This window comes from Eleginops maclovinus, chromosome 18 (genome assembly GCF_036324505.1).
Source record: "Eleginops maclovinus isolate JMC-PN-2008 ecotype Puerto Natales chromosome 18, JC_Emac_rtc_rv5, whole genome shotgun sequence".
In the NCBI taxonomy this organism is placed as follows: domain Eukaryota; kingdom Metazoa; phylum Chordata; class Actinopteri; order Perciformes; family Eleginopidae; genus Eleginops; species Eleginops maclovinus.
In genome coordinates, this window is record NC_086366.1 from 22,687,505 (window position 1) to 22,715,246 (window position 27,742).

At 38.5% G+C, this 27,742-nt stretch overlaps 1 protein-coding gene across 1 annotated transcript in view; it reads right to left on the reverse strand.

Annotated features, from left to right (window-relative positions):
- The window catches only part of usp32 (ubiquitin specific peptidase 32), a 56,741-nt gene that overhangs the window by 11,110 nt on the left and 17,889 nt on the right, over window positions 1-27,742 (reverse strand). Inside the window, 20 exon segments of the mRNA XM_063906614.1 lie at window positions 3,511-3,684; window positions 6,433-6,538; window positions 6,623-6,761; window positions 7,473-7,547; window positions 7,667-7,748; window positions 8,975-9,132; window positions 11,451-11,616; window positions 12,640-12,780; window positions 14,286-14,464; window positions 15,285-15,471; window positions 16,575-16,677; window positions 16,771-16,832; window positions 16,927-17,010; window positions 17,665-17,727; window positions 19,238-19,353; window positions 19,615-19,722; window positions 20,500-20,631; window positions 25,359-25,518; window positions 26,284-26,402; window positions 27,387-27,492. Of these exon segments, the coding sequence (XP_063762684.1) occupies window positions 3,511-3,684; window positions 6,433-6,538; window positions 6,623-6,761; window positions 7,473-7,547; window positions 7,667-7,748; window positions 8,975-9,132; window positions 11,451-11,616; window positions 12,640-12,780; window positions 14,286-14,464; window positions 15,285-15,471; window positions 16,575-16,677; window positions 16,771-16,832; window positions 16,927-17,010; window positions 17,665-17,727; window positions 19,238-19,353; window positions 19,615-19,722; window positions 20,500-20,631; window positions 25,359-25,518; window positions 26,284-26,402; window positions 27,387-27,492 (2,460 nt within the window).

Consider the following 27,742-nt stretch of genomic DNA (forward strand, 5'->3'; position numbering starts at 1 on the left):
GTGGAGCAAAGCGCTCGCAGCCCCCCTGAAACATCATCTCATAAGTCAGAGCTGATTGGCTGTAAGTGTGTGTGCGAAAAGTGTAGTAATGCAGAGGAGAGGAGAGGGCTTAGACTACATCACCAGCGCTAAATAATACAAACAGAAAATGAAAGAAGTTGACCATCTACTGGAGCTTTGGTGAGCGATAGTATAGTTTATGTATCGATGGATTGATTGCTATTGTAACCACGGTGACGAGTGTGTGTGTTTTCCTACAGTCTGATGTTTTCATGCTGAGGCATCACGGTTGTTGTTATTGTTAAGTTTTGCTTGGTGATAGCGCTCTTTACTCCATGTATTAAGGTACAAAAAGCCTTTATAAATCTAAGTTGTTCGTGCCCCGCCAGTTTTGTACATATAAAAACGCCACTGGGTGAGGGGAAGGGAGGTTCCTAGAGAGAGAGAGACAGGGGAATGCTATGGGAGAGCTAACGGTATATGTGTGTGTGATAATTAACGTTATTCTTTGTTGTTTTGGCGTGGTTACGGACGACAGTAACCTGTCTCGGAAGTGAATAAACTCACGGACAAAAAGAGACACGAGGCCTCCTTGTATTCTTATAGCGAGACTCTACAATGATGATTGAATGATGCGATGATGACATGTGAGGTGCGCGCAACCAATCCAAGCTACAATGACTAATGCAGTTCAGAGCCCAGACCACCGCTCTGACACTTTTTTTTTTGTTGATATTTTTGGGGGGTTTTTTGCCTTTAATTGGATAGGACAGTGGAGAGTGATAGCAAAGTGGGAGAGAGTCGGGGTGGGATCCGGAAAGGACCTCGGGTCGGGAATAGAACCCGGGTCGCCGGTGTACGGTGCAAGTGCCCCAGCCAGTTGTGCCAACTTAGAGCTTTTACTGTATTTATGTATACGTACTGTATTTTAATATATTTTTAAAATCACAACAGCATGGAAAACAAGGCTTGCACATTAGTTAAAAAACAAATAAAAAAGAAAATCAATATAAACAGCAGGGTTTTGTTTAAACCGGGTAACAGGGGCGCTATGACCTCTCACCGAAATGTTTTAAAGTGATGCCAGAAAACAATATTTCTGTTCTTCAAAAATGGTATAATTACTCAAAAAATATGAAAATCTTGTCAAATAGTGCGTCAGACGGCAGAGACAGGTTTGTTTTTACAGAACTCCGATGAAATAGGGGTTTGATGTCTGTAAAGTGTTGGTTTTGCGCCGCAAAGTGGGTGGGACAGTTATTTGGGCCAGAAGTGACGTTAGCACTTTCATACTATATTATTCTAGAAAAGCCCTCAACAGTATATATAAACATGTCAACATATATACGTATATAAATATATATACGGTACCTCACATAAGTGAGTACACCCTTCACATTTTTGTAAATATTTTATTATATCTTTTCATGGGACAACACTCAAGGTATGACACTTTGATACAATGTAAAGTAGTCAGTGTACAGCTTGTATAACAGTGTCAATTTGCTGTGCCCTCAAAATAACTCAACACACAGCCATTAATGTTAAAACCACTGGCAACAAAAGTGAGTACACCCCTAAGTGAAAATGGCCAAATTGTGCCAAAAGTGTCAATATTTTGTGTGGAAAACCATTATTTTCCAGAACTGCCTTAACTCTTTTGGGCATAGAGTTCACTAGAGCTTCACAGGTTGCCACTGGAATCCTCTTCCACTCCTCCATGACGACATCTCGGAGCTGTAGGATGTTAGAGACCTTGCGCTCCTCCACCTTCCGTTTGATGATGCCCCACAGCTGCTCAATAGGGTTTAGGTCTGGAGACATGCTTGGCCAGTCCATCACCTTTAACCTCAGTTTCTTTAGCAAGGCAGTGGTCATCTTGGAGGTGTGTTTGGGGTCGTTATCATGTTGAAATACTGCCCTGCAGCCAAGTTTCTGAAGGGGGGGATCATGCTCTGCTTCTGTATCTAACAGTACATGTTGGCATTCATGGTTCCCTCAATGAACTGTAGCTCCCCACAGCCAGCAGCACTCATGCAGCCCCAAACCATGACACTCCCACCACCATTGACTGTAGGCAAGACACACTTGTCTTCGTACTCCTCACCTGGTCACGGCAACACACGCTTGACACCATCTGAACCAAATAAGTTTATCTTGGTCTCATCAGACCACAGGACATGGTTCCAGTAATCCATGTCCTTAGTCTGCTTGCCTTCAGCAAACTGTTTGCGGGCTTTCTTGTGCATCATCTTTAGAAGAGGCTTCTTTCTGGTACGACAGCCATGCAGACCAATTTGATACAGTGTGCGGCGTATGGTCTGAGCACTGACAGACTGACCCCCCACCCCTTTACCTCTGCAGCAAGTCATACGTCTATTTTCAAGAGACAACCTCTGGATATGACGCTGAGCACGTACACTCAACCTCTTTGGTCGACCATGGCGAGGCCTGTTCTGAGTGGAACCTGTCCTTCTAAATCGCTGTATGGTCTTGGCCACTGTGCTGCAGCTCAGTTTCAGGGTGTTGGCAATCTTCTTATAGCCTAGGCCATCTTTATGTAGAGCAACAGTTCTTTCTTTCAGATCCTCAGAGAGTTCTTTGCCATGAGGTGCCATGTTGAATTTCCAGTGACCAGTATGAGAGAGTATGAGAGCGATAACACCAAATTTAACACACCTGCTCCCCATTCACACCTGAGACCTTGTAACACTAACGAGTCACATGACACCGGGGAGGGAAAATGGCTTATTGGGCACAATTTGGCAATTTTCACTGAGGGGTGTACTCACTTTTGTTGCCAGCGGTTTAGACATTAATGGCTGTGTGTTGAGTTATTTTGAGGGCACAGTGTTATACAAGCTGTACACTGACTACTTTACATTGTATCAAAATGTCATATCTTCAGTGTTGTCCAATGAAAAGATAATACAAATATTTACAAAAATGTGAGGGGTGTACTCACTTATGTGAGATACTGTATACCGGTACATAACTATGTAGAATATTACCATCCATTAGAAAAATATAAATATACTGAAACAATAGTTACATTATGTGAGAGTGCAAAGTCATTCTAGTTAAATAAAATGTAAAAGCAACAGTATTGTGTATATTTCTATACACAATACTCCCGTGAACTTGAACCTTTAGCCCAGATTTAGCTCCATACAAAATATATAAAAATAAATGAATTACGGTTAGTGTGATGATTTAGTTATTTTAACTGTAATTCATTCAAATTTAGCTAATTTAAGATATTGCTGGGGTATTTTTAAAGGAATACCTTTTCTCATTTTGACTCTATATTGCACCTTCCACTCCTCTGTGATTATCTTTTAACACATGCCTTTCTTTACGATTATACCCATTGTAACGGAAGCTTTTGACTGCTATGGATGTGTTTCTTTCCTTATTTCTATGTAGATATACAACCGTCTATAACCATTACCATACAGTCACACGAGTAGTATTCATTTAATCTGTGGAGTGTTCAGCAGTGTCTCTGACCTCAGAGGCCACCTCCCAGTCTGGCCGGCCGTCGCTGTCCTTCAGCTCCACGTAGGGTTTCTCATGGACTCTGTTGAGATCTTCATGGAGACCATCCAGCAGGAAGGCGAGCAGCTCCTGGGAGTCCTGCTGCTGGAAGCCGTTAAAGCGCGGGGCGTACTTTGCTATTGTCCACTGGGGAGGAAGTAATGACAACACAAAGTGTATTCCAACAGAACCCTTCAAAGCATTTCAAAGACAATTTGTAAAATAGCTCCAGCAGCAAGTAGCATATCATACTCAAGTAAAATATTGAGGTCTTTGTACTTTACTTTAGTATTTTAATTAAATGCTACTGTATACTTCTACTCAACTACATTTTAGAAGCTAATATTGCACTTTTTACTCACACTTACAAATGAACATTGGCAAAGAATTGTAGTTTGTAAGATATTTAGCTGCAGTACACAATGTAATTTAAATTAGCTCCACTTTTAGCAGCTGTGATGACAACATTAATGAATCGATAATCATTATTCATTTTTAGGATTCTTAGAAGGGCTTTAACGCATAACAAATACTTTTTTACTTTTGGTATTTGAAGTATATTGACATGTCAATACTTTTGCTCTTTTGCTTAAGTAAGAATTTTAATGCAGGACTTTTACATATAACAGAGTATTTTACAATTTAGTATCGCGGCTTTTTCTTAAGTATAAAATCTGAGTACTTCCTTAAAAACTGCAGGAATGAGAAGGGAAACAAATAACCTGACCAGACCCAGAAGGCCACCTTAGTTTAAATCAAACAGATACAGTGGGGCAAAAAAGTATTTAGTCAGCCACCAATTGTGCAAGTTCTCCCATTTAAAAAGATGAGAGAGGCCTGTAATTTTTATCATAGGTATACCTCAACTATGAGAGACAGAATGAGAAAAAAAAATCCAGGAAATCACATTGTAGGATTTTTAAAGAATTAATTGGTAAATTCCTCGGTAAAATAAGTATTTGGTCACCTACAAACAAGCAAGATTTCTGGCTCTCACAGACCTGTAACTTCTTCTTTAAGAGGCTCCTCTGTCCTCCACTCGTTACCTGTATTAATGGCACCTTTTTGAACTCGTTATCAGTATAAAAGACACCTGTCCACAACCTCAAACAGTCATACTCCAAACTCCACTATGGCCAAGACCAAAGAGCTGTCAAAGGAGACCAGAGACTAAATTGTAGACCTGCACCAGGCTGGGAAAACTGAATCTGCAATAGGTAAGCAGCTTGGTGTGAAGAAATCAACTGTGGGAGCAATTATTAGAAAATGGAAGACATACAAGACCACTGCTAATCTCCCTCGATCTGGGGCTCCACGCAAGATCTCACCCCGTGGGGTCAAAATGATCACAAGAACGGTGAGCAAAAATGCCAGAACCACACGGGGGGACCTAGTGAATGACCTGCAGAGAGCTGGGACCAAAGTAACAGAGGCTACCATCAGTAACACACTACGCCGCCAGGGACTTAAATCCTGCAGTTCCAGACGTGTCTCCCTGCTTAAGCCAGTACATGTCCAGGCCCGTCTGAAGTTTGCTAGAGGGCATTTGGATGATCCAGAAGAGGATTGGGAGAATGTCATATGGTCAGATGAAACCAAAATAGAACTTTTTGGTAAAAACTCAACTCGTCGTGTTTGGAGGAGAAAGAATGCAGAGTTGCATCCAAAGAACACCATACCTACTGTGAAGCATGGGGGTGGAAACATCATGCTTTGGGGCTGTTTTTCTGCAAAGGGACCAGGACGACTGATCCGTGTAAAGGAAAGAGTGAATGGGGCCATGTATCGTGAGATTTTGAGTGAAAACCTCCTTCCATCAGCAAGGGCACTGAAGATGAAGCATGGCTGGGTCTTTCAGCATGACAATGATCCCAAACACACCGCCAGGGCAACGAAGGAGTGGCTTCGTAAGAAGCATTTCAAGGTCCTGGAGTGGCCTAGCCAGTCTCCAGATCTCAACCCCATAGAAAATCTTTGGAGGGAGTTGAAAGTCCGTGTTGCCCAGCGACAGCCCAAAAACATCACTGCTTTAGAGGAGATCTGCATGGAGGAATGGGCCAAAATACCAGCAACAGTGTGTGAAAACCTTGTGAAGACTTACAGAAAACGTTTGACCTCTGTCATTGCCAACAAAGGGTATATAACAAAGTATTGAGATGAACTTTTGTTATTGACCAAATACTTATTTTCCACAATCATTTGAAAATAAATTCTTTAAAAATCCTACAATGTGATTTTCTGGATTTTTTTTCTCATTCTGTCTCTCATAGTTGAGGTATACCTATGATAAAAATTACAGGCCTCTCTCATTTTTTTAAACGGGAGAACTTGCACAATTGGTGGCTGACTAAATACTTTTTTGCCCCACTGTACTACACTAAAAGAATACAAAACGTACCCCTTATCCCTGTTAGCATTAGCATTGGCTATCCAGTGGTCCACACACAAACACACATACACACACTATCGCCACATAAACATTAAGAAGATAAACAAACAAAACAATCTATCACATGTAATTAACAAGTACGGAAGTGAGACAAAAATGATCATCCTTTCAACTAAGCCAAACCCGAAATGAACGATAAATTCCTCAATCAATTAACAATTCCTCAAGAATTAATAACACTTTTCTACTGCAAATAAAAAGTAAATAATGGCAAACATAAATACCCATCTTAAATAACATTAAATGGTTTATTTACTGTATTTATTATGCGCTTTGAGACCTAATTATTTCTAAGAAAATAGGCAAAATATGGTATTAAACAAATAAAAGTTCTCTTTCAGTGGAGATTTCTTCTTTCTCCCTGTTTAAGTTCCATTTCTTACACCTTATCTCTTAGTTTGCATTGTGGTCTCACAAGTCTTTCAAATGTTTCTGAAGCTGTTTACCCTGAGTTTGAGCGGAGCGATGTTCTTCTGAGTGCCGCTCCACAGCTCCATCACCAGGTCCCCGTAACACTTGGCCATGTGACCTCGCATCCCGATGGGGTTGGTTCTGTGAACGCACCAACGGGAGCCAGTTATGTTTGATAGGTTCAGGGTCATGGTGGTAACATTCATACCAGAGTGCTGCACTTACCTGTTGAGCTCGTAGAGGTGTCTCCCTGAGATGAAGTAGTCTGTGAGAGGCTTGGTGTTGCTCACACACTGGATACTGGAGTTCATGAAGCAGGTGTTGCCAAGGTTACTGAGGCCTGTGGCTCCTTTCTCTGTGGGAACTGGGAGGGAAAACAAGGACATACTAGTTAGAATTCAAGCAAGAAAAATACTCAAAAAGCTACAAGCGTTCTATACTGACCTACGATATGACCCTTATATTATATACTATAAAGTTATATTTGTTGCTAGATCGAATCAGAGACAATATTGTCTACTATGTTGACCAGGTGCGGGACAATGTGGGAAATATCCAAGAGATGGATAGACTTCAAAAATAAATATTTATATAAAAACTATAAGGTTAAATACTAATAACTTTACTGGTTAATTGTTAAGGAATAAACATATATTGGGTTTGAATTTATTATTTTTCCAACCAACAATCGCACAGGTACATTTTTGGCAATCTTTGAAGTTAATGGAGGTAGCTTACTTCCACAGACTGCAGTCCTGTATGATAGCAAGTGCAACTGTGTTAAACGTTCTTTATTTTAGCTGCTCTTACATTATCTGTTTAGTTATCCTTTTTGTGGTTTCAGGAGGAATGGCCTTGGATAAAAGGCAACTGTCAATCAAATGCAAATCATTAGCCCAATTTGTGAAACTAATGATACAAATGCTATGCAGTCCAGCAAGAGAAAGAAGTCCCTTCATAGGATTTTTTTGATTGCACTACAGTTAATATCCACCATTCAGAGTATTTGACTTAACCTACTGATTTCTCGTTCTTGCAAAAGCACAATAAGCTCCTCCAGTGTCTTCCAGCTCACCTTTGTGTCTGTCCATCTTACTACTGTTGGCAATGAAAGACATTTCCTCAGGCCAGCTCATGTCTTTGTTCCTGACTGTGGAGGGAAAGAAAGAGATTACACCAATTCACAATAAGATTTTGTGTTGTTATAACCCTATTATGAGTCTGAGGAGATATTTTTGGCGGGAAATGTAACAGGTAGATGTTTCAAACCTTCAATAACTAGCTGCTGCTCGTCATAAATCTTCAGGCTTTCAAGTGTGTGGTCTTCATCGTCCAGGAGTGTGAGGTAGTTCTGCAGGACAAGGAGAGGAGAAACACACTTTTAATTCATCAGACTATGGAACTATTACTATTCTGCTCACTGCATTTTAAATGGACCATCAGATTTGGTCTTATTAAATATAAAATCTGCTAATAACCCCCTGCTCCTTTCACACTTTGAGTTAGATGAGTTCACTTTTCTGTCCCCTGGTTTGCTGTGTTGCAATTTGATAAAACCTATATTGAGTGAGCATAAAACTGACATTTTGATTATCTAAAACTAGCTTGTTGACCCTTTTTAAGATGGGGATACACAATTGATAATAATACAAGACCCGCCTTCTCCCCAAAGCCGGTTTATATCTCCAAATACATTTTTGTATTTATTTTTAACTTTTTATGGTCTTCCTTTATTCAATCTCAATTAAAAAAAAGGATGTTTAAAAAGAAAAAAGAAAAGGAGCACAATACACACAATATGCCTGGAGTGTGTTTGTCTAAAATTATATATTTAACTATAATCTATCTGAGGAATGATACAGATACTTTTTTGACTTGTGCTGAGTAATCTTTAAATATCTGACCTTATATGACAGGCATTTGGTTTCTTGTGTATAATGTATTCATGGTGTCAAATAACAGGTTCATAATTTGTAAACCAATTTTAGGTAATTTGATTATACATTTGCACCAACAGAAAGTGTCCATAGTTAGTGTCCATCCAGCCAACATTATCCACTACCTTCATCCTTATGAATTATTAACGGATCAGGATGGATTTTAAAATACTATAAGATTGTAATGGTCTTGGTCTTAGCTATGCATCAGATTAGCTTTAACCTATAAGCCCTCTAGAACCCTCAGGACTTTTGGTACTGGCCTTTAATCATAGCCAAAGTTAAAGCAAAGACCTACAGCAAGGCGTCTTTTTATTATTACGGGCCACAATTAAAGAACATCCTCCCAGATTAAATTTGTAATTTGGCTTTAAATTTAATCTTATTTTATTCAGTCTTGTGTAAATGACTGCAGTGTTTTTAATTACAAATGTATAACTCTGTGTATTACCTGGAAAAGAAGGGGATAGCCTAGTTTTTGGTATTTTGGTTTATTGTTTTGGGGTTTTTGAAGCCCTTTTGCTTATCTTCTGTGTATAAAAAGTGCCATAGGTTGATTTGTACTATACTGGATGACCATTATCTGATATTGCCTAAAATCCAAATGTATGAAATTAAGTGCGAAAGCTTTTTGGCCCACCTCACTGTTGTAGAGCCAGAGCCTCATGTCCTCTTCCTTGATGCGTAGTCTCTGGGACAGGTACAGGTGGATGTCTTTGATGGTGCCCATGCGGCTGAAGCAGCCTGTGTAGGCCAGCATCCTCTTCAGAGGAGCGTTGGGCGAGGGCACGCTACCTGCTAAGGCGCACAAAAAAACGACAGGAACATTCACAAAAACATAATCAGAGTAATTGGTGTGTTAATATTAATACTTCTTAGCTTAAACAGTTACTTTAAAATCCTTGTGTGATTAAAAAGTCAACTGAAATTGTGAATGCACAAGCTTACAGATGCAAACAAGTGATCAATTCCAACAACAGCATTGTGGCGACTGAGGATTAGTTGTAAGGAAGCAGCAAGAAAGGGCTTTTTATTTTAAATCAATCAGCGCAGACTTGATTGGTCAATCATCTAAGTGGATTTAGTGGACTCCGATGGGATCAAATCAAAGAGAAACCAATCAATATCAGTCCAGTTTATTCCATAAATATCTGATATTGAATTCAAAAGGATTAATAAACTAGTGATTTTAGAGTGTTATGTTTTCAACCTTCACAGATTTGCTTTACAATCCTCAACACCTGTTTTGAGTGCTCTACTGTTGTCAGTCAGACATTGTGCTGTATGCGACGCAGGATTGGATCAATTTGAGATATTTAGCCACATCCCTGAGAGAGGGCCTTAATGGCGAGCAATGACAAGCCGCTGCTCAGACACATTATGAGTCACGCTGGAAGCCGGAGCTCCACCGGGGACTGAAACCTGATACGATGACTTGATTTGAAAAAGCGCTCGCATTCTGAGTGCGGATGCCTGATTACCCAGGAGCCACTTCTTCATTACATGCTTTGTCATCTGCCTTTTCAGTTTATCCAGTATATCTTCATAGACATCATGCAAAGGGATAAACACTGGAGTCAAATCAAGCTTGTTCGTGCATGAGTTTACATTATTAGGATTATAGTGGTAAAGACTGCAATAAAATAACTTGATATGATACAACTACATTTACCAAAGGGACATTAGAGTTAACCTCAAGAACAGGAAATCCTCAATTACATTCAAAATTAATTCAAGCTAAATCCTAAACAATAATTAACGCCGCAAATCTCAATTATGTTGCTGTTATAACGTCTGCATAATCAAGCACACACTAGGGCTGCACAACAAAAAGCTATTTGCCTTTACTTTGACTGATATTTCAATTGCGATATGATTTACAATATTGGAGGGAATTCATTTTTTTATTTTCATTAAAATTGAAAAGCATATTAAATGACGGTTTGATCTTTTAAGAGGATGTGTACCATACAAATATGTAATCTTAAAGAGGCCATATGATCCTAATTTTCAGGTACATTTCTGTGCGTCTCCTGCGACATGTCTCCATGCTTTAATGTTCAGAAACCTCTTTATTTTTCTCACACTGCCTGTGCTGCAGCACCTCTTTTCACCCTCTGTCTGAAACCAGAGCCCAGTCTGCTCTGACTGGCAAGCAGGCCAGCTCTGTTGTGATTTGTTAACCCTTAAGAGGTGTCCCACCCTTTAGCCTATCATGCACAATGTGTTGGAGTGCTAGCCAATAGAAGCGCGAGTGTTCCATAGTGATGGTACTATGTTACGAAAACATGTTTAAAAAGTGTTTTTAATATTGCAGTTACATTTTGATTGTGCAGCCCTACTACACACATTGCTGTTTCATAAATCATCCCAAAAACGTCTTTTCTTTTGAAGGAGAACAGCGTCTGTAGTGGCTATATTGTGATATCCACAACAGACGACTTCATGCACACATTTAAAAAAAAAAAAAAAGTGAGATGATGTTTCTGTGTAAGTGGCAAAAACCAAGCTTCACTCATCGAATAAAGAGTACTATCTGACACACCTTTTTTAAAACTTGTTTTAAACATTGGAGACACCAGTTGAGAAATACAATGTTTGAACTAATGATATGATAAATGACTCCTGAAAATGATGTGACGTGATCAGACAAAGAGAAATTGTATGTTTCTGGTCATTTTTCAGGTGTTCAAAATTGATAATAATCGTCTTTCCAAAGCCCAAATATAAATAAGAGAGACAGATATGCCTAACATTGTTCTCAAGGCCTAGAATGTTCCAATTATCTTCCTTTTAATGACTTAAACTTGCTATGATTTGTTGATTTCTAATGATACAGAGTGTAGAGCACTAGAACAAGTGTTGTCGAAACTAATAACTGAATTGCGAGGTCTGTGAAGATGAAAAACGTTTGAATTATGCAACTTTTAGAGTGATCAGCATTCTTTCCCCTTCATGGGCCATTGGTTCATTCCACTGCCCACTCCAGAGACCTGCCCGGGCGGGATCAGTCCACTGTGGGAGGATTAAAAAGGGGGAGGGGGAGGGGGATGCGGGGCGGCTCAATGAAGCATTTGTCGACGGCTTGCTCTGGTCTTGCTGCAGGCTTACGTTACCTCTTGGTTGGGGTAAATACGGTGGGAACATTCGCAGGCTGGTCATACCCATGTTGACCCAGATGTTGGACTGGGGGGAGCGCGTGGCCGGCTGCTGGCGGAGGAAGAGGAGGTAGCGCGGAAAGAGCTCCAACTCTGCATTGCCTGTCTTGCTCTCCAGGATAACCTGCAGGGGTGGAGGGAAACGTTCATACTTTTCATTCATGGAAACAACAGCTTGATCAGTCTAGAAAAATATGGGTTTGTCATCAAGGCTACGTTTACTTATAGATCGGTTCAGTATAGATTTTAAAAAAAGATACATTGTTGCCTTTATTTGTTGAAAGCGTGGACTCATTATTTATACCTATTAATACTTATATATTGCCGATATATTGCAATATACACATTATTTATTGTAGTACAGTGTGCACTTTTATTGTATTTTATTTTATCTTAGGAAATTAGGAAATGTTTACTTTAACAGCTTATATTTCAATAATTACCTTTTATTTATTGCACATTCTCACTTTAGCTCAATATGTTTAAAACTATTTTATTTTATTTTAAATAGGATTTGTTTTACTTTAGCAGCGTATGTTTATATACATATCTTTATTATATTTTATTGTATCTTTTAAAGCACATTCCTGTAACATTTTGTATTCTTTTTAATTTTATCGGACATTTTTACTTTACTTTATTTATATTTTTCTCTTTTTCTTTTCTTGATGTTATTTTATTTTAAATTCACTGTTACAAAATGTTTTCAACCTGAAATAATATATTCTGATTTATAACTGAAAGTAACTACTAAAAAAAAGATTAAACACAAAATAAAACACATTCATGTTCTCATATCGGACAACTACTTGTAACCTGTTATTAAATGATGTTTCATGTGATTTGAGCCAAACAAAGAAAAAAATGAGTAAAAAACAGTATGCATTCTTTCTTCTGTGTGTATAGACTGACTTCCTGTTCCTGACTTCTGGCAAAAATCTCTTAATGAGGGTCCCTTTAAAAAGTCAGACCCTACTTGTAATATTCCAACAGGTCTGAGAGCTCTGTTATGTTATTATTGACCAGTGCTGCCTCACATTGAATGAGGTCCATCAGCTGTTGAGTGTGTGTGTGTGTGTGTGTGTGTGTGTGTGTGTGTGTGTGTGTGTGTGTGTGTATGTGTGTATTCCAAACTGTATGCACTCACCGGTCGCGGCAGGCTGAGGTTGGCACCGTACCAATGGTAGAGTGCCCTCCACACCGGCTCTGGCACCGTCTCAAAGTCCCTGCCAGGCACCAGCTGCAGGGAGCGCTTCAGCCGGCCCCCTTCCATGGTTAACGTCGGGGCCTGCAGGGACACACATCAGCATTTCTATAAGGGCACAAAAGACCCTATTCTGCCTGGTTGGATTACAGATAATAGAATAGAATCCTAATGCTGTGCACGGGCTGGCAGCCTGCTATCAGTACGGCATGATGAAGACGTTAGACAGAATAAAAAAGAAGCACCATCTGGTACCTGAGAGCCTTCGCCAGCAGGCGAGTAGTACTTATTAGGAATCTCATATCATTTCTGCTGTCAAACAAAGGATGAAGCTGGGAAAGATATCCTCCTCACAGGTGATGTAACCAGCTAGTTGTCAAGATCACAAAAAAGACTGTTTTTTAAAGACTCACAATGTGTAATCAAGCTCAAATCTTTTGACACACTCTTCTCTGATTCCAAAAAAACTATTTTATACATTGCCATCTGTTAATCCGAGTATTTGTAATCTCTTTTTTGATTCCTTAAGCGTGGAAAACATAATGAGCTCCTAATCAGAAGTGTTCTGCAAAAGTGGCCGTTTGGCTGAAATACAATGTTATTATATCGTACGCTTTTAATAACTTTAGAATATTTAAGCCACATTTTTGGAAACTGAGTGTAAAGCTGGAGACAGGACATGACAAAATGAGGGCTGGTATGTCATCAGAATAAAATAGGAATTAATATGGTTACACCTGCATACCCTTTATTAATTTACTCATTCATTCATTATTTCGAGAGAATAATAAGGAGGAACCCCTTAATCGTCATGTGGGCTGCAATATGTACAGCGCCCGGGGTCTTTGCCACCACCACCAACGAGACATAGCTATTCATAAGTTGTTGTTTTGTTTCTGCACAAACTAGGTAAACATATAGTAACTAGAGAGCTTTGGAGGTATTGAAGATGTTTGTCAAACATGCACAGAATGTGACTTGCTTTTTACCCATGTTTTCACTCTTTGAGCTGAGCTAGGCTATGCTAACTATATTCTGACAAGCTCTGCACTTGATTTTTCGTCTCACTTTCAGGAGAGAAGAAAACAAAGAGAGTATTTCGCAAATGCGAAAATATTCCTATTATACATTTTTGGGATACTTTAATTTGTATTTTTAACATACAGTACGTTGTAACATACTAGGATTATACGATTTTGAAAAAATATAAAAGGATTGCAATTATTTGGACTGATATTGCAATTGAGATATCATTTGCTATATTAGAGAGAAGGATCATTTTTGAAACATCATTGACATTATAATTTTTAAAATACATCTTTTGATGATCATGGTGTTTTTCTGTACAGGATCTGCACCAAAACAAGTATTTGTAATAAGGATGTAAAAGACCATTTTAAATTCAGGACTCTGAATGATATTTTCACATATTTAGCCATTACTTATTGCGTATTGCAATTAGGATAACGTTTAGATTAATCCTGCAGCCCTATTCATAACTACACTTTACTATCTTCTTCTAATAAACAAAACAAACCAAGCACCAATCCATCTCCTGCTTTCACCCACAAACACACACACATCCTTGCCTTCATGGGGTCGGTGTTGACGAGAGGCTGGTTGTCGATGGCTCCGGGTCTTTGTGCTATCAGCTGGGAGGGAAGGTGTCCGTTGGCTCCAGAGAAACACTGATTGTTGTTGTCCGACACATTGTGCTGACGGGCGAAACAGCTCTCTGTCGCAGAAGGAGCGACCTGGGGGCTCAGGGCTGCTGGGACAAAAGGGAATAGAGCATACATGTTGAGTAATGTTTGACTGTAATAGCGTTATCTCCACAGCTACAATTCGATTCTGTAGAGCAGCAGTGAGGTGATACTCATCAATTGACAGTTCTCAGATTATTTTTCAATGTGGGCAGAATGCTTGGTAAAAACTTTTAAAAATATATACCTGAACCAAAACTGCTTCATTTCATGGCTTAATGGAATAGTTTATTGAGTTGGTCAATTTCGATTTTCCACTGTCTACTCTTTTCTGGTAGGAGACCGTTGCTGATCAAGGGACTTTGTACATTCATATCAATCCCAAAATAGAAGTCTGGTCAAATGAATGCCAGCTGTGGCCAAAAAACATTAGATGTTAAAACCTCATTTTTATATTTCTGGAGAGCACAAACCTTTGGATTCATAATGTCTTAACTGTCCCAAGTAAAGAAAAAAGAGAATAAAACAGCGCAAAACAAGGAAGAGGTTTAAGACAGTACAGTAGAAAAGAGAAATCAGCAGAAGGCGACAGACAGGAAGTAAACACTAATTGTAACAGCAGTAAAGGACAGACAGGTAGTAAACACTAAAGGGAACATAGAAGAAGACAGAGAGGAAGTCAACACTCATGGTAACAGGAGAAAAAGACAGACAGGAACTAAACACTAATGGGAAAAGCAGAAGAAATATGGGAAGTAAACACTACAGGGAACAGCAGAAGAAGACAGACAGGAAGTAAACACTACAGGGAACAGCAGAAGAAGACAGACAGGAAGTAAACATGAAAGGGAACTCTGTATGATTTTTTTTAAAGTGTTGACTGACCGATCTCAGTGGCCTCTGAGGCGCTGGACACAGCATCAGGTGACTTCTCCTCCGTGGGGCTGACTGGGCCGAAGGTTCCCAGTCCTCCCAGTCTGTCCAGAGGGGGGGGCTCTATGGTGGCAGTAGCCATCGGAGTCCGCAGTGAGCTCAGGATGGACGGCTGCTCCACCACGATGCCCTTATGCTCCTGGACAGGGAGACAACAGCAGGGACTGCCCTGTCATTGTTTAAAGTGATACCTGTGATTAATGTGCCGCTGGCTTTAGTGACAGTCACTGCTACTGTCCCAGTGGGATGGTGTGGTGCGAGATGCAGAGGAAACCTGGCCTCATAAACTGATATGCATATTAAATAAAACTGTAGCACAAGTGGGGTCAGTTAATGTAATACTTCTAAATCTATAAAGAGAGAGCACAGTGTTTTACTGTGGTGGAAAGTAACTGCTTACTCAAGTATTTTTTTTTGACTTACTTGTAATTCACTTATTAATATTTTGTGCTACATATACTTCCATTCAATTTTGGAGGCAAATATTGTACTTTTCACTATTCAAAATTTTTGTACAGTTATTATTTATATCTATGAACACATTACAGTCTTTTATGGTATTATGCAGTACTATTTGTATACTTAGTATTTAAAAAATAACTAAAATAAGCTCAACTTTGACGAACTACAACAACAAAATCATATGACATGTATTTGTTGGTGATAATTAGAGAACTGTTATATAATACTGTGGAAAGAGCCATTCTGCATAACAAGTAAATGTTCAGGTTCTGTACCTAACCTTCTGTAGTTCCAGTTAAGTACCCTTTTCAATTAAAGACTTAAACTTGAAATTAAGTATTTTGAGATCATAGTATTTAAAGCACTCCTTCCACCTCTGCTGTTTTAAAATCAACCTTTATTTGGGACTTATCTGGAGTGTGTGTTTAGAGTACCCAAGATATTTAAATATATAAAAATATATTCTTATTTTTTTAAATAACATTTATTTACGAGCTATATGGAATATACATTTAAAGTACCCAGGATAGACAAATACAAAAGTTTATATATCTGTTTTAATACATTTAATGTGTGCATTTACAGAACTCAGGTTTTAGAAATAAAAATATTATTATTATTATAAAGAAATAATCTTTGGGGAGCTTTTCAGATTGTGAATTTCGAGGAGCCATGTAACTAAATAAATATTTATATACGTACATGTCATATATACATAGTCTTGCCAGAGTCAAAAAATAATTATTAGTATATCCATAATCGAATCCAAAATGTACTTACATATTTAACGTAGTCCTTCCACTGCTGCCACCACAGCATGGAGATGAGGAACCAGTTCTGACCATGCTGCAGCCCGTGTCTGCTCTCCCTCTCCAACCAGCCCCTACACACAGAAAAAGAAACAAATGATGTTTCAACAGCACATACCTCAGAGTTATAAACAGTAACATAACAGACCAACAGGACAGGTATGTACCTTATGATCTGCCCCTCCTCTTCAGGACTGCCAGGCCTAAGCCCCAGCACTATGTGGCAGACCTGGTAATACACAAAGATGCAAAACCACATGGATCAATAAATACTGCATATCAATAAGTTGTACAACCACAGCACAGTGTTCGGATCCACTGACCTGGAAGAGCAGATTTAAGAACTCATTGGCCAAAGCACTCTTCACACTCCAGATCTGGTAGTCTTCCAGGGTCAGGTGACCCAGCTGGGGAGGAGTCAAAAACACTCAGGTCAGATTTGAATCAAAGACATTGTCAATCTTTCAGTTTGTGTGTACAGACAGAGCGATCGAAATACTGTTTCCTACAATCCTGAGGCTGCACAATTATTCCTAACACTCCTTTACTAGGATAATCACACAAAAAATGCTCGCTCCACTCTTTGAAAACTACACTGCATTCGAAAATATGGTATTGAGTTCTTTAAATTAAAAACCGGCCACCAGGGTTTTCAGAGATGTTTTGGATATACATTTGGGGATATGTCCTGCCAACATTCTTTTCTTTGTACTTTTCTTTACTGTTGAATTTTGTGATAACATGTTTTAAGCTATATTTTTCATACAATTGTATATTATTCTAATTGCTTGGAGGAGATGCACTGAATGAATTAAGTATGTTAGACAGATTTTGGTTATATAGCACCCTTTAAATCAGAGTTTGAGTGCTTCACAAGGGAAAAAACATATACTGGTATAGCACAGTTGTAAACAGAGTAATCCGTCTGTGAATCTGGAGTGAAGTTGTATAATGGTGTTGACTTTCTCTGCAGCAAGCTTATGAAACCTTCTTAGAGGTAAGGGATTAACCTCCTGACAGCTGAATCGACAGTGCTTTTGTCACCCAGAGCTGTGTCTCACCTTGGTTGTGTCGTGCATCTTCAGGATGTCCTCGACTATGTCCGATACGCTACTGTGAAGCTCCTGAAAAGTGGGAAAGAATATATTAGCATCAAGTAGCAAACATTAAAAGGTACAGTTATACTAAAAGACCGCTGTCGATAAAAGATCATAACACCTCGGGTAGTAGAAGTGCAATAAATACCATATCAAATATTTTCTGTTTTCAATTCCTGTAGCATCATAGATGATTATGGCCACCATTAAAAGAGGCCCTATTGTGCTTTTTGGGGGGTTCCCTTTCCTGTAGTATGTTATATAGGTTTTATACATGCTCCCCTGCCTGAAATCCCTCCATTAGACTCCTTTGTTTACTTCAGTAACATAATGAAATCACTATGTGACACTTGCGCTTCTTTTGGCTAGCGCTCCAACTCATTGTACATGATAGGCTAAGGGGCGGGACATCTATTTTGACTAATCACAACAGAGCCGGCCAGCTAACCAATCAGAGCAGACTAGGCTCTGGTTTCAGACAGAGGGTGAAAAGAGGTGCTGCACCACAGGCAGTATGAGAAAAATAAAGAGCTTTTTGAACATTAAAACATGGAGACATGTCCCAGTAGAGACACAGAATACAAATATAAACCTGAAAATGAACAGAATAGGGCCACTTTAAGAAAAGGCTTGCCTTAAGCAAAGTAAGGATTAATTAACATGTAACTTTTACTGTCAAATCACGTTACCTTGCCAGAAATCTAATGATTTATACAAGATAATAACTTTACATTCCACAATAATGGCTCCAGAGGAGAAAATCATTATTCAAATACTGTTCTGAAATGCTTTATTTAAGCAGCTGATCAAAAGTCCAGTGTTGGTCATGTATAATGTCTTGTTCTTGTTCCCTGATGCTTGTCCTTGGGGCAATTTCTGAAGCTTATTCTAAGATTCATTCATTTAGAATTAGGTTTATCATACACATAAATATATCTGATAAGCTCAAGCTAACTATCTTGGTTTCAAACTATTAGTTTGCCATTTAAGAAAATACAAATGTATCCCAGAGTAAGATCAGAAGATTAATATCAATCTAAAATCTGATCTGATTGTGTCTGTAAAAAGAACAAAAACATAGCTACAACCAGACATGCTGTTTGTCAAGAAATGTGTCCAACATTTAACTCTACCTTCAACCGCACATTGTGTTATTTGCTATCTAAAAAAGTACAGATCCAACAGATGATTGCACAGTGTAAATAGGTCAGAATTGGTAAGAATGCAACCTGGCCTCTGCTAACATCAAAATGCACTTTTACTAAATAGTGAAATCCTGACTCCAAGTATAAACAGTACAAGTATGCTTTCAGAGGAATAAATAACGAGCATAATTGTTTTGATTGCCTATGGTGTTCCTGAAATTATAAAATACATTAAAAAAAACTGTAAAATTAAACTGTGATACATGTAAAAACAAGTATCATGACTCAACCAGACCACATACTGAATGAGGGAAAGTTTGAGTGCACCTTCATCTACATTCAGGGTTTGTGTTTGTGCGTGTTTGTGCATGTGTGTTTTTGTGTGTACGTACAGGGAGTGTATCCGTGCGATTGTCCTTCCACACCTCCAGCAAGGCAACCACCATTTCATGGAGTTCATCTCGAGACAGAACGCCATCACGGTCCACATCAAACACTTTGAAGCAAACTGGTAGGGACAGAGAGGGATGGAGGGGTGGAATACAAATATAGTTATAGAGCACAATACTGCCCGGAAACCCCACACCTTGCTGTTTAGTCTTTTAGCAGGAATTACAATAAATATCCATTTCTACCAATTGAAACTCCAATGTCAACAATGACTGTTATTAATGAACACTTCAGAAATACCTTTAGCAACAAAAAAATAAGTGCCTTTTGATGAAAAAGCTTTGTATTATCATAGAAAGCATTATTCTCGATGGCTTACATTTCTGCCTTTCAGCGATGGGCCCCCTGCAGCACGCAGAGAGACCACATGATATCTCTTTAAAGTCGATGTGATTGTCCCGATTCTCATCAAAGGCGTGAAACAAGCCTGGAAAACAAGATGAAAACACAAAGAGTATTTATACAGAGCAGACCTTCGAAGATACAGAAAACATGTACAGAGCCATAGTCAGTATTCATTACATATTGTTCTAGAGAATACTAGCAATCACTTTTGTTAAAACCATATCTTCATTTCAGAAATGATATAGAAAGCTGTCTGTGTGTATGTATACTAGTATCTATGAGTTATGGTGTAAGAAACAAAATGTTAACAACATGGCAGGGAATTGATTGAATTTTTGCAATATTAACTTAAGTAATTCTGTAATTTCTTGTAATTTAAAAGGGGCCCTATTAACATATTTCCAAGTTCATATTTGTATATTGTGCCTCTACTGTGAAATGTTAAATTTAGCTTTATTGTTTTCCTTTGTTACGTAGTGAAGACACTATGGGACACATATTGTACGCGATAGGCTAAGAGGCGGGACATCTCCAAGTGGTTGAACAGAGCCAGCCAGCTAACCAATCAGAGCAGACTTTTTGTTTCACTTCCATCCTTGATCAGTTGTTTGTTTATGTTTGTTGTGTAACCATGGCAATTGTGTGTAAATGTGTCTCTGACTTTATGGAGCCCAGGAAGTCAATGCTAATGCTAGTGCTAATAGACATCCAAATAAAAAAGTGAAGAGGGTTTAATCTCTGCTGAGGGATCAGATTTAAAGACCTAAATAGCACCATGATGATCTAATTTACAGAAGTATGTGTATGAACTTGACACCCCTATGAGACTAACGGAAACCATAGGCGAATACTGTCTTACCTTCACTCAGTGAGGCATGGATAGGAGGAGAGACCAGAGGGACAAAGGTTTCCAAGTCAAAACGGCCAGTTCTGGACTGAGCTTTGAGTAGCCAGTAGCGCTTCTCCAAGTCTATAATGTCTGACTCTTCCACTGCACGAGAAGAAACAGAAGAAGACAAAGTCAAAAACACAAGCATGGCAAAACTGTTTGTAGGAATACTGTTGTTTGGTATAGGAAGAACAATGGGAAGATTAATTACTGTATTCATTACTTTAGCTTAACGCTGTGTTATGCTTTATGTTTGACCTTCTCTGGTGGTAACCATACCAATCAAGACCGGTTGTTGGTGGATATATTGGATATCAACACTTTTATCATAATAGCATAGTTTTACACACACAAACAATAGGTTACCAGTAAAGAAAAGGAATAATAAGATAACACACGTGTCCATGGAATAAATATCACAACAGTGCAGTGCTAAAAATAAAAACGTGTGTGTGTGTGTGGTTCATGATTTAGGGGAAGAATTGATTTTAAGCAGCAAGAGAAAAAGGCACTATAAACCGTGTCAATAATAAATATAGCTAGTGTAGAAAGCTGTATATTTCACGATAGGTAGATACAAGAGGTATATGTATCTTTCTGTCCAACCCAAAGTGCAATATTCAGTTTAAGCGAAGGTTAAATCATTAACTACTTAACAACATCATTACCTACAGAGAATGCTTTTCAACCTAGACTGTATTTAACATTTCTATTATTATTTTAATAAATCAATTTGTGTCAAACCATGTGTAGCCTACCATTAGTCTGCTGACAAAAGGCTACATCTGGCTAATTTTTATGAATTATAATATCATATGATATGTTTGTGTTGTCCTAAAACAGGTAAAGGATGCAAAGAAAAACTACTTTACCAAGCTAGAAATGTAGGTTATAAAAACAGGATCTCTTGGATCTGCACGTATATGGAAGGTTTCGAATGGATTTTTTACCTGAATTAAATATTTTCTGGTAGCAGCTCTCTAACGTGAATATTTGCTCATCTAGATTGGTGTAAAGTTTAAAATTGTCTGGGTATTAAACCGTTGGTCAGTCCAAACAAGCAGTGTGAAGCACTAGGATATTGTGATGTGCTTTATATACTTATTCTTTATATTTTAAAGACCAAACCACCGATCGAAGAAACCAAAGATAAAGTAATAGATGTGAAAAATATTGTCTCAAGCAGCCATTGTGGACACAACCAAGTTAAATGAAAAACAAGGTGATAAATCAACTTATTTACAGTATACTGTCACTGCTTAGATTACATGTTGTAACAAAGAGGAGCAGAGTTCAGTTAGGGTTCGGCCAGTGGGTTAAACGGTATTTGACTCAACTACAAAAAAGTGATACAGATCAGACCAATATAGCATATGAAGCTCTGCCAGGGTCAATGAACCAGCCTCTGTCTTTCAACATGCTAATCCACAGCTTAAGCTAATAGGATTTAGCAGCTAGCAAGCTAGCCTCTGGCATGGATCCAAAACATATGACAGGTGTCAAAACACAGACACATAGATAGCAATCGTTTCCTGGTAGGTTGGATTGTGGCTTCCAAGTCAGGCGATAAAAACCTTCCTGAAGCTTGTTTTTAGCAGCTATTGGTCACAGTTCCAGTCAAATGGGATGATGGAAGCTGGGATTGGCTGTTGGTGAACGGACTGCCAGAGATAGATGTTTCTATCTCGTTCAGTTTCTGATTCCATGTAGTCTGGAGGGGGCTGTCCGGACAGTTCACCTTGACCTAACTGGGAAGCGATCAATCCTCTTTTTACTGTCATGTTCAATTCTGCTTCCTGTCCAAGACATTTCAACTTCAACCGACTAAAGGGAAGCACAGAGTACAAAATCAATGGAATTTGGAACATAAAGGTGGCTATATGGCGATGGTATATAGGAAAATACATGGGATTTATAAATAATTAAGCGTTATATGGGCTAAGGCATGACTACCTTTCCTTTCTCAAAGCTGAACCTTACTCGAGAAAAACAAGACAGGACACTTAGTAGGTAATAATCGTTAAACAACACATTGTGGTCCCAAACAACAAAGAAAATAATTATAAAAAAGCAAATAGATCTAGCACTGAACTTAAGGGAGTGGTAGGAAATATGTCTGTATCTTTTATGAAAACATCAATAATTGGTCCTGGTAGTCAAGAAGGAAAATAAATGATTGTGTTTGTCATGCTTAACATTATTCATGAAAGCTGTTCTACCATCAGACTGCTAATCCATAAAACTCATTACCCGGAATATGGATCGCCTCCTGCTCATCTCCATCTCAGGGTTGCTCCCTGCTTCTACAAACATCAGTGTAGCACTCAAGGTTATACCGAGTCTTTCTTTGTTGGATTTTGAATCTTTGTTATGATGGCAGAATTCGAATTGGAGTTTGGTTGTTTACTCTGGAAAATGTTAAAGGATCCTAAATGTGTTAGTAGTTAATAAACCCAACATCTTGCAGTCCGGCCAACCTCATGATACAGAAGACCAGCATATTATCAGTGTGTTTGTTTATACTAACACTGCTGATATGGATTTCTTGAAAAGATCAATATGCCTCACATATAGGGATGAATTTCAATTTAGAAATTTAAAAACAGGTGTTGTTTGAATCAGGTGCTGAAAACAATGGAAAGGAAATGGAAATTCAAGGTCTACATACATAAAATGCAGTGCAAAAATGGCTCAACCAAATAAAAAAATATATAATAAAACAAATATAAAAGTACAAAAATATCTAGAAAAGCATTTGATGGAAGGTTCCGGTACTTGCGGTTTTACACTTCGAGAAACAAATGTTTGCTGAGGTTTCTAAGGTTTGATATCAAGCCTTATTACAGTTTAACAAGGGAACCGCTTTTACCAATGACAACACTAATCAGATGAAAATGCCTAATGACAATCAAAATAATGAACAGATCTCAAAGAAAGTTCCGATAATGGCTGTTCCAGCAGTGACAATGAACAAATTTACCAAGCTATCAACATTACACAACAGTACTGTCCACTAATTATTTTCTCTATTTACCGCTTCTAATCTGCGTCTATGGCAGGTGCCGTGTCGGCCTGATACCCACCTAGAGGTGCGACTCTCACCGAGTGACAGCAGAGATACCATACCATTATCCAGGGAACATCCTTAGACAGGTGCTGCCTGGGCCAGCGTGAACCATAGCAAACTGCCCCGAGATGAACGCTCACAGAAACTACGTCATCCTGTCCCGAAGGCCGCTACTCCAGCACATTTCTACTCTCATAATATTGTGACAGGCTAGCAACGAATTCACACTCTGTCATGAGTCAAGTGTTACTTTGCTAGAACCAGGAGTGTGTCACTCTCTCCCCAACACACACACACACACACACACACACAAGTTAAGAGGATAAAGAAGGAGCAGGCAGATTAAAGAAGGCGTCCAGGTTCTTTGAACAAGACAGGTTTTTCCAGCCCTCTGCCCTTAATTGGCAAGATAAAGCCTGGCTAAATTTACACGGAATGCAACTTTGTGACTATACTTTTTTTTCCATCATTAACCATCTTTAAAAGTTATGGTATCACAAAGACGTAGAAGTTGACATATAACCCTGCAGAACAGATTATCTTAAACCTTCAAATTTACCTCTCTTTTATACATACAATAGTCAAACAAAAATACCAAGACTGTGAAAGACAAATATCACATATATCATTTCTTAATTGAAGAACTGAAAAAAAAAATGGCTTGGTATTGGTTGAACTTTTCAATGAATTCTTATTTTTTTATAATCATAACAAAACAGATGCAAAGACAGAACTCCCACCATACTGAGAGGTTTTTCGAGAAAAATACAGTACGAGGGCGCTAGCGTCGCATCCGGCCTAAACTACAGCCCCGCCCACTTTCTGGAAAAAATAATGTATCAGAGCGAAGCAGAAAATAATAGTTCCTTCATGTCTTAAAATTGCTGAGTCATATACTGCACCTCAAACAAATAAATCCAGAGCTATGGATTCTTTACTTCCTCTTTACGTCCATCCCCTATTCGGAGCTCCGTAAAAACAATGGTGTCTCTGCCGTCTGACGCTCTATTTGATATCATCGTCATATTTTTGTAGTTATTATACCGTTTTTGACGACCACAAATATTGTTTTCTGGCATCACATTTTACAGTATGAGGGCACACACCGAAAGTAAGAGGGCACAGCGCCCCGGTTACCTGGTTTAGGCAAAACCCTGATACCTATTTGGACACTTCACATCTGCTAATAGCAATTATCTGACAAGCAATTAACCACACTCTTTTTTCCCCAAGTTTAAAACCTTTTACCCAATCAGAATCATTTTGGATCAGCAAGACGTAACTTCCAGGCTAACTCCAAGTATTGTGACGTTAAATTCAATAAAATGTGCATTTCCATAGCAATAATTCCACTAGTATAACAGAGCCATCATCCTTGCCGTCTAAGTTTTACAAGCTCATGCTGTCAATACTTATTCATCCCATGGAATCTTCTTTGATCCTTTCTGTTGTGTCTAAGCTACTAAACAAAAATCTGTAACACTATTGCAGATATTTATCATTAAAAGCAACTGCAAACATTTTAACTGAAATAACAATGTAAAATCCATCTTATATTGTAAATCACATCACAACCGGTCAAAATAATGACAATATGTTTTTGTTTAACATATCGTACAGCCTAATAACTAATGTTGCTGAATTTTCATTTTTTATTTATATGGAATAGCAAAGGTACATTTAAAACCAAATCCTATTTGCTTTGTATGAAGATTCAATGTGACACATTGTGATTGTGATTCGGAGTGTTTTTTGGACTTACAGTGTGTGACTCCAGCCAGGGTCTGGTAGAAGGTGGGTGTGTCGCTGTCATCTGTGAGCGTGACACACACTCCTCCAGACAGGAGCCATCTAGATAAAGTGAAGGCCTCCTTGTTCTGCAGGAGCCAGATCCTGAAGCGCTCATAGCTCACCTTGTCACCCTGACACAACACAACACACACAATGCATCTGTTGGTGTCAAAAGCAAAAGGTGATCTGCATCCGTCAAAAGTCTGTATCAGTATGTGACTTTCTGTGTGTGTTCCTGTCTGAATTCTTATTTGCATTTGAAACAGGCTTTTTCATGTTGATGGGTATGACATTTTCTATTATTAGATGTTGTAGTAGAAGGCAGGTTTGTTTGATAAATTAGAGCATAAAGTTGTCAGGAAAATCATTTCTGAGATATTAAATCAAGTAAAAAGTTGGTTGATTCTTAAATAGACAACCATACAAATTGGCTTATTTGATAACAATTTTTATTTTTAAATGTAATGTTTTCCTACACTCAAAAACTGACTTAAGTATCAACAAAAATAAATAAATAAACACAGAAATAAAAGAATGCAAATAGGAATAAATCAATATATGAAGGAATAGATAAAAGAATAAACACATGTTTAAATAAATACAGAAATAAATAAATAATACATAATTAATACAATAATAACTATAGCATGATAACTGTGTTTTACCCAAGAAATAACTTCCTTATTACGGACATGTTTTTTACTAAATGTAAAGGTTCCGAGACAGTACTACAATGTTTGGAAATAATCACAAGTGTGTTCTTCCCTGTTTTTGTGAATTAATTCTCTTTTTATAATGGTTTTACAACTTGGGAAAAAAACATATTGAGACTCCTTCTACTCTTCTATTATTATTAGTATCAGTCTGGTGATAGACAGGCTGCTGTGTTTGCCTACCTCACTGAAACACTTCTTAAGGGAGGTTGGAATTTCTCCATCCAGGACCTGCAGGACAGCTTCTATATCTTCCCTCGCAGCATATCCGCCCAGATCGCTGGCAAACAGGCTGAAGAGGTCTGTGAACACACACAGACACACAGACACACAGACACACACACACACACACACACACACACACACAGACACACAGACACACACACACACACACACACACACACACACACACACACACACACACACAGTGTCAAAAGGACAAGTTCAGCTTTATCGCAGGAAGACAGGCTTCTTGCTAGCAGCAGCAGTAAGGAAGCTGCAATGGCAATAAAGTCCTGATGGATGAGCCCACTGCAACACATTAACCACAGCCATCAGGAGGGGACGGAGGGAGACATCTCACATCTCAAATGTCTTCACTTTTCTCTTCTTTTCATACATATATGTATATATTATTTGTTGTACTGGACAATAATCAATCATTCAAGAAAAACGAGGGCAGGTTTAGGGAAAAGTTTCGGAAATGGATGTTTTTGATTAGATTTGCTTGGTCATTTAAAAAAGTACAATGATTTCCCTGTGAAGAACAGAACGGTTATTCTGCTTGTTTTGTTCTAAATGCATTAAAACATAAAAAGATGTTCCAAATGATTTGCTTATGCAAGGATCTGGTTGTATTTTTGTCCTTTTTCGTATATTGCATAGGCATTATGGACACGACAATAAAGCTTTTTGAATTGTAATCCATAAGGAAGACACCGAGAAATAAGGAGTGCGTTTTTTCTGGAAATCTAACTATAAACCTCTTAAGTCAAATTCTGGGACCAGTTTGTAACATCAAAGGGTTCTGAATTGAAATATTTAAAAGACATCATACAACTGTCCAAGATTTTAAATTGGGGGTCACTGAGGATATCATTAATCCTCAGGCAAGTGTTCTTGGGGCATTGTAGCGCGTTTGCACTGGTCGGCCACCGTACATGTCAGATTCTATTTTCGCAACTTTCTTTGATAGTTGTTGGAAAGAAACATTTATACACCGACATATTTGACATTTAGCAGAACAACAAAGAAAAACTTGCTTTTATTCATCAGAAACAACTTACACTTGGCCTTCTCCTCATCTCGTCCTCTGGTCAGAAGCACCAGACCAACGATCAGATTGTTGAAGTGCAGCCCTTTAGCTGAGCCTCCAAACGAGGTGTAAATAACCTAAAACACATAAACAACAACGTGGTCATGTTCACAAAGTCAGCAGGGAAATGCATGGATGAGACGGTCGGCCCAGAACAGATTTTACCATCAGCTGATCAAAGCATTTTATCATTTCAACTCCATGTAATTGGGTCAATGATATGGATTTCGAACAGGCAAATGACAAAATATACACATGTTTTAAAGCATTTCCAACACAAGGAGTGTTATATACATTTAAAGTCCTTCTTAAATTCTAATTGAGGCA